This window comes from Polypterus senegalus, chromosome 1 (genome assembly GCF_016835505.1).
Source record: "Polypterus senegalus isolate Bchr_013 chromosome 1, ASM1683550v1, whole genome shotgun sequence".
Taxonomy (NCBI): Eukaryota; Metazoa; Chordata; class Cladistia; order Polypteriformes; family Polypteridae; genus Polypterus; species Polypterus senegalus.
The window spans coordinates 140,624,722-140,637,490 of NC_053154.1; the positions used below are offsets into that span (position 1 = coordinate 140,624,722).

At 38.7% G+C, this 12,769-nt stretch overlaps 1 protein-coding gene across 1 annotated transcript in view; it reads left to right on the forward strand.

Annotated features, from left to right (window-relative positions):
- The first annotated feature begins 342 nt into the window (after positions 1–342).
- Positions 343–12,769, forward strand: part of mccc1 (methylcrotonoyl-CoA carboxylase 1 (alpha)) — a 45,087-nt gene continuing 32,660 nt past the window's right edge. The window contains exons 1-5 of the mRNA XM_039759258.1: positions 343–614; positions 1,062–1,105; positions 4,721–4,860; positions 5,347–5,442; positions 6,412–6,533. Of these exons, the coding sequence (XP_039615192.1) occupies positions 556–614; positions 1,062–1,105; positions 4,721–4,860; positions 5,347–5,442; positions 6,412–6,533 (461 nt within the window). The 5' untranslated portion in view covers positions 343–555. The remainder of the gene's footprint in view (positions 615–1,061; positions 1,106–4,720; positions 4,861–5,346; positions 5,443–6,411; positions 6,534–12,769) is intronic.

A 12,769-nucleotide genomic window follows, 5' to 3' on the forward strand; every position in this document is an offset into this window, starting at 1 on the left:
CAAGTGTTCCAAAAATTCCAAAAACCTGCCAGAACAATGCAACGGTCACAGACGCCCAAACTGCCACCCGTTGGCCCGTTCAGGGTCACCAATAAAGTTAACGTGATATGAGGAAAACCGGAGTATCCGGCGAGAGATAACTGCATTAAGAAAGGGGGAGAATTTACAAACAAAAATCACTACAATAATTCGCCAGCACTGACACTGAGCAAACAAAAGAGCATCAGTAATACCCGGGCGTTCGGAGTTGGTGTCTTTAAAGTATTTTGCAGCGATTGGCTAAACGGTTTCCTGCCCTCTCAGATTTTGCGATTTCATTGGCTTATTGTGTACGCGGCCACCTACGGGTCTGGCTGAGGGACAATCTTCCCAGTACATTAAAAATAGCATTAAACGGACAGAACGAATGAAAAAAAAGTTGTCATTTGAAATGTTTCTTTAGTTCCAATTGTTTGTGATTTCCACACTGAAAAGGAGAGCGATAGAAGGGCGACTGTCGCTAATGTTAGTCTCTCTGCTTTGGTTCTTTAGTGCAGAACAGGCTGGGAATTAAACATGGCCACTATGCTGCTGAAGTTATGGGGCCACCAGAGCCCAAGTGCAACTCTACATCTGTAAGTAAGATATGCATGTTGTCCGTATTCAAGCGATACCACCACAGTGTTAAAACGTGAAGTATCTGTTCGTTTGCTTCACTTGATGTGAGCTTGTGATTTTAAAACGCGGCATTCTGACAGTGTAACAAAACATCTGCTGTTTGATTTTTAACCTTGGAAGCTTTAGGTGCACTCACAATGTCAATAGATGAGACTTGATCATAGGTGATTTTTTTAGAACGATATATACGTTTCAGATATAACTAATTTATGTATTAAGGTATACATTGGCTAATTGTTGGCGCGTGCGTTGTTTTCCAAAGCTGTTCAAGACTTGACAGGTGTCAAGATTTTAATTCTTGAGACATTATTTCTCTTATCCGCTTGTCCTCAATTTAAATGCAACTAAAGTTCTACAGGACTCGTTTAAGTTTAAATGAATCAATGTTTCTCTCTCACTTTCAGGAAAAGAATATGGACCAAAATTCCAGTCAGATTTTCCTCTGTGGGTAAGGCTATATGAATGAAGATATTAAACCATTGCAGCCTTAAATTACAACACATTAGTTACAAAATGAAATGACTTATTGCACAAAATCCAGTTTTCAGTGTGTCATAGCTTTCTTCTGTGACTGAGCCTGATAAATGCCTTTATATTGTGTTTAATCCATAAGAACTCATAGACTGAGTTGGTGGCAACTCTTAAGTGATATGCTGACAGTGGTATGCAAAAGGTTGGGCACCTCTGGTCAGACTTTCTGCTACTGTGAAGCAAGCAATGCCAGTAAAAGATCACATCATTTCCAAGAGGCATAGTTATATTTCTTTAATATTTTAAGCAAGATTACTTTTTTATTTTCATCATTTACAGTTTCAATGTAACAAAAAGCGAAAAGGGCCCAAAGCAAAACTGGGCACCAATCACCTGGCATGGTCAGTACTTAGTAACAATCCTTTTGGCAAGTATCTCAGCTTGTAAATGCTTTTTACCTAGCTAATAGTCTTTCAGTTACTCATGTGGAGGATTCTTGCCCATTCGCTTCTAGTCCTGTGGGTTGTCTTGCATGCTGTGCTCTTTTGAGGTCAACATACAGATTTTCAATGATGAGGGCCATGCCAAAACCTTCAGCTTGTACCTCTTGAGGTAGCCAAATTGTGGAACTTGAGATGTGTTTCGGATCACTATCCTGATGTGAAAACAGTCCTCTTTTTATCTTTTCAGATCTTTTTATGGACAGTGTAGAATTTGCAGTGCATCCAGAAGGTATTCACAGCACATCACTTTTTCCACATTTTGTTATGTTACAGCCTTATTCGAAAATGGTTTAAGTTCATTTTTTTTCCTCAGAATTCTACACACAACACCCCATAATGTCAACATGAAAAAAGTTTACTTGAGGTTTTTGCAAATTTATTAAAAATAAAAAAACTGAGAAATCACATGTACATAAGTATTCACAGCCTTTGCTCAATACTTTGTCAATGTACCTTTGGCAGCAATTACAGCCTCAAGTCTTTTTGAATATGATGCCACAAGGTTGGCCCACCTATCCTTGGCCAGATTCGCCCATTCCTCTTTGCAGCGCCTCTCAAGCTCCATCAGGTTGGATGGGAAGCGTCGGTGCACAGCCATTTTAAGATCTCTCCAGAGATGTTCAATCGGATTCAAGTCTGGGCTCTGGCTGGGCCACTCAAGGACATTCACAGCCACTCCTTTGATATCTTGGCTGTGTGCTTATGGTCGTTGTCCTGCTGAAAGATGAACCGTCGCCCCTGTCTGAGGTCAAGAGCACTCTGGAGCAGGTTTTCATCCAGGATGTCTCTGTACATTGCTGCAGTCATCTTTCCCTTTATCCTGACTAGTCTCCCAGTTCCTGCTGCTGAAAAACATCCCCACAGCATGATGCTGCCACCACCATGCTTCACTGTAGGGATGGTATTGGCCTGGTGATGAGCGGTGCCTGGTTTCCTCCAAACGTGACGCCTGGCATTCACACCAAAGAGTTCAATCTTTGTCTCATCAGACCACAGAATTTTGTTTCTCATGGTCTGAGAGTACTTCAGGTGCCTTTTGGCAAACTCCAGGCGGGCTGCCATGTGCCTTTTACTAAGGAGTGGCTTCCATCTGGCCACTCTACCATACAGGCCTGATTGGTGGATTGCTGCAGAGATGGTTGTCCTTCTGGAAGATTCTCTTCTCTCCACAGAGGACCTCTGGAGCTCTGACAGAGTGACCATTGGGTTCTTGGTCACCTCCCTGACTAAGGCCTTTTCCCCCGATTGCTCAGTTTAGATGGCCGACCAGCTCTAGGAAGAGTCCTGGTGGTTTTGAACTTCTTCCACTTACGGATGATGGAGGCCACTCATTGGGACCTTCAAAGCAGCAGAAATTTTTCTGTAATCTTCCCCAGATTTGTGCCTCGAGACAATCCTGTCTCGGAGGTCTACAGACAATTCCTTTGACTTCATGCTTGGTTTGTGCTCTGACATTGACATAAACTGTCAACTGTGGGACCTTATATAGACAGGTGTGTGCCTTTCCAAATCATGTCCAATCAGCTGAATTTACCACAGGTGGACTCCAATTAAGCTGCAGAAACATCTCAAGGATGATCAGGGGAAACAGGATGCACCTGAGCTCAATTTGGCGCTTCATGGCAAAGGCTGTGAATACTTATGTACATGTGCTTTCTCAATTTTTTTATTTTTAATAAATTTGCAAAAACCTCAAGTAAACTTTTTTCACGTTGTCATTATGGGGTGTTGTGTGTAGAATTCTGAGGAAAAAAATGAATTTAATCCATTTTGGAATAAGGCTGTAACATAACAAAATGTGGAAAAAGTGATGCACTGTGAATACTTTCCGGATGCACTGTATGAATGGTAAAGAATGGTATTTAATTGAATCCATTCCTCCCTCTACTAGTGAAATGTTCCCCAAGCCACTGATTGCCGCACAAGCCCAAAGACTAATTGATCCATTCCCATGCTTAATAGTTGGAGAGGTGTTGTTTTCATGGAAATCTGCACCCTTTTTTCTCCAAACATACCTTGGCATACTGTGGCAAAAATGTTCAATTTTAACTTCATCAGTCCACAGGCCTCGTTTCCAGAATGCATCACGCTTGTCGAGATGTTAATTTCCAAACTTCTGACACTGAATTTTGTGATCAGGATGCAGGGAATATTTTATTCTGATGAAATTTCCATGAAGATCATATTTGTTCAGGTGTCACTGCACAGTAGAACACTGGACCACCACTCCAGATTAGGCTAAATCTTATGAAGGCCTTTTGCAGTCAGGTGGGGGGTTTAATTTAACTTCCTAACAGTCCTTCAAGCGGTTCTCTCTGAACGTTTTCGTGGTCTTTCAGAACTCAATTTGATCTACACCATTCTTGTTAACTGTTATTTCTTAGTTACATTACGAACATTGGAAATTACTACTTGAAACGCTTTGCTATCTTGTCACCTTCTCCTGCTTTGTAGGCATCAGTTAAGTTCAGTTCAGTTCAGTTCTTTTCTTTTCTTTTCTTTTCCTGCTAGGTAGCTGCTTAGAGAAACCCAGTACTGCTGATTACTGGGAAACAGTTAGTGGAGTCAGAATATTTATACAGCTTTGAAATTTGCACTGCCCAACCTTTTCTAACAATGATTGTGAACAAGCCATAGCTTTAACGAGCTAATTAAGGTCTGAGAATTTGGTAAAATTTATCTGAGACCTCAGATCTCATGGCGTGCCCACACCTTTCATGGTGCTCTTTTCCTTTTTTCCATTCTACAATTGTACAAAACAAAACAATACACTAATTGTGCTTAAACTACTGAAAAGAATGTTTCATCATTTTGGAGATCAGTTCATCTTTTTCTCACCTAGCTGTTCACAGTAATAGAAATTTTGACCAGGGTTGCTCACACCTTTGCATGCCACTTTATAGGTAAATTGTTTTTTTTTTACTTTAAAATGTCTGTAAGTAATTTGTTATGATGTGAAACATATTTTTAAGTAAAGTACATGAAAAAAATTTTTAGGAATTTGCAAGAGTAAAAGTCATTTGTGCAGAATAGCTTATTTTACATTTTTAGTCATGTATGCTTTAAAATTTTTTCTTTTTTTTTTAAAGGCGGCAGAAGAATCGAAAAAGTACTTATTGCAAACCGTGGAGAAATAGCATGTCGGGTAATGCGAACAGCTAAGAAGATGGGTGTAAGATCGGTTGCTGTTTATAGTGAAGCAGATAAACACTCAATGCATGTGGCAATGGTAAGATCCAACTGGGTTGGTCTTGTCTCTGCAAGAAGTATTGTGGATGTTATAATACATTGTTGCATAAAAAATTAGTAAGATTGATCAATGAAAAATAAATTTTTTTATTTGCATAGAAAGCTCATTATGTTGATTTTTTTTATTGAAAATAAAAACAAGTATAAAAGATCCACAGAACTGATGACCGAAAAGTTGACTTTCAGTTCATACGAATGAAGTTTGTTGACTGACCAGGTTTAATTCTTGTGACTGTTTAATGTTGAGTTCAGTGACCTCAGAGTTTTCTTTTCAGGTAAACAGTCAGTGTTGTTTTAAAAAAAATATGTTAAAACAAACTTTGAATATTTCCCTGTATTTTTCCTATTAAGTTTATAAAAACAATAAAATAAACTGTCAAGTGTGCTGCGAAAGGAGATCTCTGTCACTACTTCAGCTACTACCAGCATTTGTGTCTAAAATAAATATTTTCTGTAAATTTACTAGGCAGATGAGGCCTATCATATTGGACCTGCTGCTTCCCAACAGAGCTATCTATCAATGGAAAAAATCATGGAGATTGCCAAAAAATCAATAGCACAGGTAAAGACAAAGAAATGTATCATACTGTAATTAATTGTTGTAGTTACATATTTTTGAACTAGAGAGTCCCTTGTAAATCTTTAACTTTTACATTGTATTTGTGTTAACATCCACAATTAACACATTGTTGTTCCTTAATCCAAATGTTAGCATAGGAATATTCAAATAAATTAGAATTTTGCTATATCTTGCATTTTAACTTGTGTGCTTTTTGTTGTGTCAGGATGCTAGTCAGGCTTAAAATTCTTTTTTTCCCCTTTAGTGATGTTTATAATTTGCCCCAAAATTTCCAGACTTCCAGTGACACAGCATTTGAACATGAATATTGAAATTTAGCAAATTAAAATCCCATCAATTAACCCTGTATTATTCTGTGCAAGTAATTTATCCTGCTAGAATTTTTAATTTAAAAGAACAATATGTGTTAGTAGAGTGGTATTAAGTTGTTTAACCTGCTGCTGATCATTTAAAGGTGCTAAAGGTATTATGCACAGTGAAGATTTTCTGTTCTTCTTTATTTGTAGATTCTTACATATTTTTGATTCATTTTAATACTATAAAAATAAATCATAGTTCTGTTTATGCAAAGTACTTTTGAATAGTGTGCATTAGCTATTATTAGTTATTAATGCGTCTTTTAGAGACTTAAAGATTCTATATTTAAGGACTCTGTTTCTCTTAATTATAGTATAGATCTATCTTATGTAAGTGTACATTATTTGTTTTTGTCTACTATTTAGGCAATATTTTTTCTATCTAGTTTTAATTTCTTTGAATCTAACTACTTCCTTCACATCTTGTAAAGCACTTTGAGCTGTGTCATTTGTATGAAATTGTCCTCTAGAAATAAGTGTTCTTGTTTTTTATCATGTTTGTATTGTAGATTATAAATGGAAGTTGATTAGAAAACAAGATTTTGATACAGTATTCGGTGTTTAGACCATGTGAAAATATTTTTTGTTTTTTTAGGCTATACATCCAGGCTATGGATTTCTTTCGGAAAACACAGAGTTTGCTGAGTTGTGCAAACAGGAAGGAATAATTTTCATTGGGCCTCCATCTTCTGCCATTCGAGATATGGGTATTAAAAGGTAGCAACCAAATTGGTTATTTTCCTAATTCTGATTTGCATCACATCAGAAAGTTTAAATGCAACTGTATCTGATTGGCCCAAATATGGTGGGTTCAGAAAGTATTCAAACTCTTTATTTTCTGCACACTCTATTATGTTATAGATTAAATTGTTAATGGATAAATTTGCCATTTTTTCCCATCGATCTACACTCAGTAAGCCATAATGATAAAGTGAAAACAAGTTTTTCAGAAAGGTTTACAATCTAAAACTGAAATCTCTCATTTATATAAGTAGTCATACACTTAATTCAGTACTTTGTAGATGCCCCTTTGCCAGTAATTACAGCTTCAAGCCTTCTTGGGCAAGTCTCTTACAGCTTTGCTCACCTGGATTTAGGCAGTTTATTAATTTATTATTATTGGATTCATTAGATTGGATGGGAAGCATCTCTAAGCTGCCATCTTCAGGTGTCTTCCCCCCAACATTGTTTTGGTCATATGTTTTAGGTCATTGTTGTGCTGAAAGGTGAACATTTGCCCCAGTCTTAGGCCACGTGCACTCTGGAGCAGGGTTTCTTCAAGGATCTCTCTATATTTGACCAGTCTCACTGCTACTGCTGCTGAGAAGCACCCCCACAGCATGATACTGCTACTGCCAAGCTTCACCGTATGAATGGGTTTTAAGCAGGTGATGAGCAGTGCCTGGTCTTCGCCAGACATAGTACTTGAAGTACTAAAGCCTAAAGAGCTCAATTTTTGTTTTACCAGACCAGAGATTTGTTTCCCCATGCTGTCTGAGTCCTTTAAGTGCATTTTGAGAAACTCCAAGCAAGCTGATCACTGTACAATAAGTGCCTAATTGATGGAATGCTGCTGAGATAGTGATCCTTAAGACAGATTTGCCAATCTCAACAGAGAAGTTCTAAAGTTTATTAGAGTGAGCATTACTTTCTTGGTCATTTCCCTGACCAAGGCCATTCTTGCCTGGTTATTCAGTTTGGCTAGACAGCCAGTTCTCGGAAGAGTCCTGGGGCCTCATGCATAACGCTGTGTGTAGAATTCACACTAAAACATGGCGTACGGACATAAACGGAAATGTGTGTATGCAGAAAAAAATCCAGATGCATAAATCTTCCATGTTCTTCCGCTATATAAATCCCAGTCAGCGTGAAAAGTAACGCACGTGCACGCGCCTGCCGCCACTCCCAACTCCTCCTAGAATTACACCTCTTTGAATATGCAAATCATTATAAACAGCCCCTTAAGCTCGGCGTTCTGTGAAAAGACAATGGCAAAAGCACGTGGAAAATAGAAAAATTTCAGCAAATACCAAGTGGAGGCAAGGAAAAACGTACTATTTGTTTGTTTAAACAGTGATATAAACAACAAAAGGAAGTTTATTGAGTGTCGGAGAAACTCGAAAGTTCAAGTTCAGAAAGTCGCAAATTGTCTGAAATAAATAAGAAGTGGTCAGATATCAAAGTCGCTGTAAAAAGGCGAGTCTAAGCCCACCGTCTGAGTGTCATATGGAAGCATATTAGGGTACAGAGAAAAGAAAAACAAAATAGGGACACAGTTGAAAATAATCTCCAAATGTCAACTTTAATCTTGACATTTACACTTTAATCATGTTCTTTATTTTGTCATCAAAGTAGAACGTCATAAACTTCATCTTAATATCGTTTAACACTAGAATTACCAGAGCCTACGAAAAAACTCGTAATTCCGTCCCACCTTAAACTGCTTCTTAAATCCCTTCACACCTCTCCGCCAGCGCCCTTTGTCTTCTAAATGTGCTGATAAAGAGAAGCTTGGAGCAGCCGGCTATTCCATCCCCCCACCAATTTAGAACGTGCACGAACTTCAGCTTGATTGAGTATCTGGGAGTGAAGTGGAGTTTTAGAGTGGAAATAATAGATCGTTATTTGGAACACACGCATTTCATGTCTGTTCAGTTTCTACAGTAATCTGTGTCAACACATTGTTAAAACAGAAACGTTTTTTATATTCTAGTAGTAGATGACAAAATGTAGGCATAAACTATATAATGTATGAAGCCTGAAGTCCAAATAACAAAGAAACATTTTCACAAGAATAACACAATTGCGCTTTTATTCAAAAATATAACTGCAGAAACAAAAAGCCGCCTTAACATGCGACATTGACACCAGTTTACCGAAGCTGCCTCCGTGGTTCAATAGACTCAGCCCCCGCTTGGGAATCAAGGGGTCACGGGTTTGATCCTGCAAACTGCTCTTATTCTTACTGTTTTAGAATAAAAGCATACATTTGATTTCAGTCTGTAACAGCCGGTGCAATTTATGATCCTTGTAAAGGTTAGCTTTTTTTTTTATTCACTTTTCATTCTCTCAGTCGCGTTCAGAATCAATCCATACAACCCCATCTGACACGGCTGTTTTCATTAAAAACGCGCTATAGCTCTGCAGTTTACCACGATGCATACTAACGCCCCCCAACCCCCCCGGGTTCTGACACACAAACGCTAGCGAAGCTGCGTTCTTCGTATCTCACTGTCACTTGCTTTTCTTTTTATTCAGTTTTATTGAGTGTTCCTGCCAGTCCCCGCATGTTGCTGTATGCTGTTTCTTTTGTACTCCAGGACATGCAGAGGAAAGAATGGTAAAGACCAGTAACCGCGCTATATGCAATCATCAGACACTCCCCATCTGCCCGTTGTTTTGTTATACTTTTCAATACTTTTTATACTGCTCAAACGGGCATGCTCAAAAAATACACGTGTAATGCCACGAAAAGTGCACGCAGACTCTTCATTTCGCAAACAAAACAAGTGCACTTTTATTTAAAACTACCTGTATAACAGAAGAAAAAAGAAAGCAAGTTACAGTAGGCGATTGATACGACAGCTTGCATGGTGCAATGCTAAGAAGTGCAGCTTTTCATTCCGTGTTATATAAAAGCATCACATTCAAATATTAACAGTTCCCACACACCCAAGGGCCGTCCTTCCTACATTTATGACACGTGTACTTGTTGCCGTGTACACACCTCTCTGTGCTATGCTTTCTATTACACTGAATGAGCACCTGACACTGTACTTTCTTCCCCGGGGGAAGGTCCCGCATCAGAGAATTTCCAGTTCCTGCATAAATTCACACCCGATCTGACGCTGTTCGTTTTCAAATAATATTGCATTAGTGCGATTATATTTTCACATGTATTGTCTCTTTCTTTCAGGTGTGTAATAGAAACCACAGCATAGAGAGACATTGCTTCTTACAGGAAAAGGCGATGGAAAAAGTGCACTTGAATAAAAGTGCACTTTTGTTATACTTTTACACCAATATATGTTCCTGTGTTTGAACGACACGGGCAGATGGGGAGTGTCTGATGATTGCATATAGCGCCGAAGTTACTGGTCTTTACTGTTCTTTCCTCTGCATGTCCTGGAGTACAAAAGAAACAGCATACAGCAACATGCGGGGACTGGCAGGAACACTCAATAAAACTGAATAAAAAGAAAAGCAAGTGACGGTGAGATACGAAGAAGGCAGCTTCGCAGCGCTTGTGTGTCAGAACCGGGGTTGGGGGTTAGTATGCATCGTGGTACACGGCAGAGCTATATGGCGTCTTTAGTGAAAACAGCCGTGTCAGATGGGGTTGTATGGATTGATTCTGAACGCGACTGAGAGAATGAAAAGTGAATAAAAAAAAAAGCTAACCTTTACAAGGATCATAAATTGCACCGGCTGTTACAGACTGAAATCAAATGTATGCTTTTATTCTAAAACAGTAAGAATAAGAGCAGTTTGCAGGATCGAACCCGTGACCCTTGATTCCCAAGCGGGGCTGAGTCTATTGAACCACGGAGGCAGCTTCGGTAAACTGGTGTCAATGTCGCATGTTAAGGCGGCTTTTTGTTTCTGCAGTTATATTTTTGAATAAAAGCGCAATTGTGTTATTCTTGTGAAAATGTTTCTTTGCTATTTGGACTTCAGGCTTCATACATTATATAGTTTATGCCTACATTTTGTCATCTACTACTAGAATATAAAAAACGTTTCTGTTTTAACAATGTGTTGACACATATTACTGTAGAAACTGAACAGACATGAAATGCGTGTGTTCCAAATAACGATCTATTATTTCCACTCTAAAACTCCACTTCACTCCCAGATACGCAATCAAGCTGAAGTTCGTGCACGTTCTAAATTGGTGGGGGGATGGAATAGCCGGCTGCTCCAAGCTTCTCTTTATCAGCACATTTAGAAGACAAAGGGCGCTGGCGGAGAGGTGTGAAGGGATTTAAGAAGCAGTTTAAGGTGGGACGGAATTACGAGTTTTTTCGTAGGCTCTGGTAATTCTAGTGTTAATTTACTAGTTTCTCAGATCCCATTGTAACTAAAGTAGCATGTTAAATGCTTTGTTTTGTGTATGTTCTTCTATGTACTCTGTGTGAATCAGTATGTGCTTCTTAAACGGCCTTTCTCTTCCACCAACAGGACACAAAATACATTACATTCATGATATTACAGCTCTCTGAACAATTTAAATATTAAGATGTATACTTGATATAGTTGCTTGCTGCACCGCCGTGTGCGACCTCCTATTCCTGTCCTTCCTTTTCTTTCTCCAAGTAACCAATCACCACACAATCAGCTCTGTATTAGATGCCAAGCCATTTGTAAGCTTAGAACGCCAATTCTTCAAAACTTTTATGAAACATTGAAATATCTTCATAGTACATGTTTAATTATTCCATCCATCTATCCATCCAGGGTCACGCCAGTCCCAGCAAGCATACAGCGCGAGGCAGTAACAATCCCTGAATGGGGCGCCAGCTTATCGCTAGCACTGTGCCACTGTGTCCGCACATGTTTAATTATTAGCAATATACATTATATTAATGAAGTTTAAAACTTATCTGTATAATGTAATAAACATGCCTTTCTGCATTTCATCTAAAAAATGATATCAAGAGCTCCAAGAAGTTAGTGCTTGGAAATCTACATCAACTTAGAAGCCAGTCGTCATCATATGTAAATACTTGCTTTATAAAGTGACTCAGGTTGTACAATATTATAACTGTAGCGCAAGTTTACAGTGAGGTGATTGTACTTATAAGTACAAACAGTTTTACCACGAGCAATTGATGAACTGATTGAGTGCATTTAGAGCACTTGGGATGAAACTGTTTCTGAACCACGAGGTCCTTACAGGAAAGGCTCTGATGCATTTGCCGTATGGGAACAGTTAAAATAGATTGTGCTCATTAATGAGACAGCGTGTGCAAGATGCTGTATACCGATAATCTGATCAGCTGCTGTACAGCTGTGATTCCACACTCAGATACAGTGGGTTAAATACTCAGTGGTGCACTGGGAATAACAACACTAAAGCAGTGATGGTATTTAGATTAGTTTGGACATTTGGTGCACCATTATATGGTTACAGGTTGATTACAATGAGATACCTTAAACTAATAAACGATATGTGGTGAATTTCAGTGCATTTGATAAAGCCGCGTCAGGGATGCGAATCTAAAAACTAAAAAGAAACCACAAAGGAACAGTAGCACTGCTTTGACACTGGGTGCCGCCAGTTTGCAAAACCGAGCGGAGAACTTGCGTACGCCAGGGATTGAGCTAGCGTGAAAATGTGCATGGCTTTACGGCAAGTCTAGATTTATACATCATGATGATAGCGTGGAAACAGCCATACACAACATTTTTGTGCGTATGCACCGTTTATACATGAGGCCCCTGGTGATTCCAGACTTGTTCCATTTAACAATTATTGAGCCCACTGTGCACCTAGGAGAACTCGGAGCTTTAGAAATTGTTTTATACCTTTGCCCTGGTCTATGCTAATTTTATAGCAAAGGTCTACAGAAAGATCTGTGGACATTCATGACTTTTATTTTCCTGACATCAATTGTGGGACCCTACATACACAGGTGTAAGCCTTTGTACACTCTGGCCAATCAGTTCAATTTGCCAGAGGTGGACTCTAATCCAGTTGCAAACACATCTCAAGGATAATTAAAGCGAACAGAATGCACCTGACCACAGTTTGGAGTGGCAAAGCAAACAGGCTGAAAACCTATGAAACGAGAGATTTCAGCTATTTTTAATTATTAATACATTTTATAACCTTTCTGAAAACATGTTTTCAATTTATAATTGATGAGTAAAAATGAGAAATTTATCCATGTAAAATTTAATCTACAATGCAGTAAAATGTGAAGGAGTCTGAATACTTTTGGAATCTACCA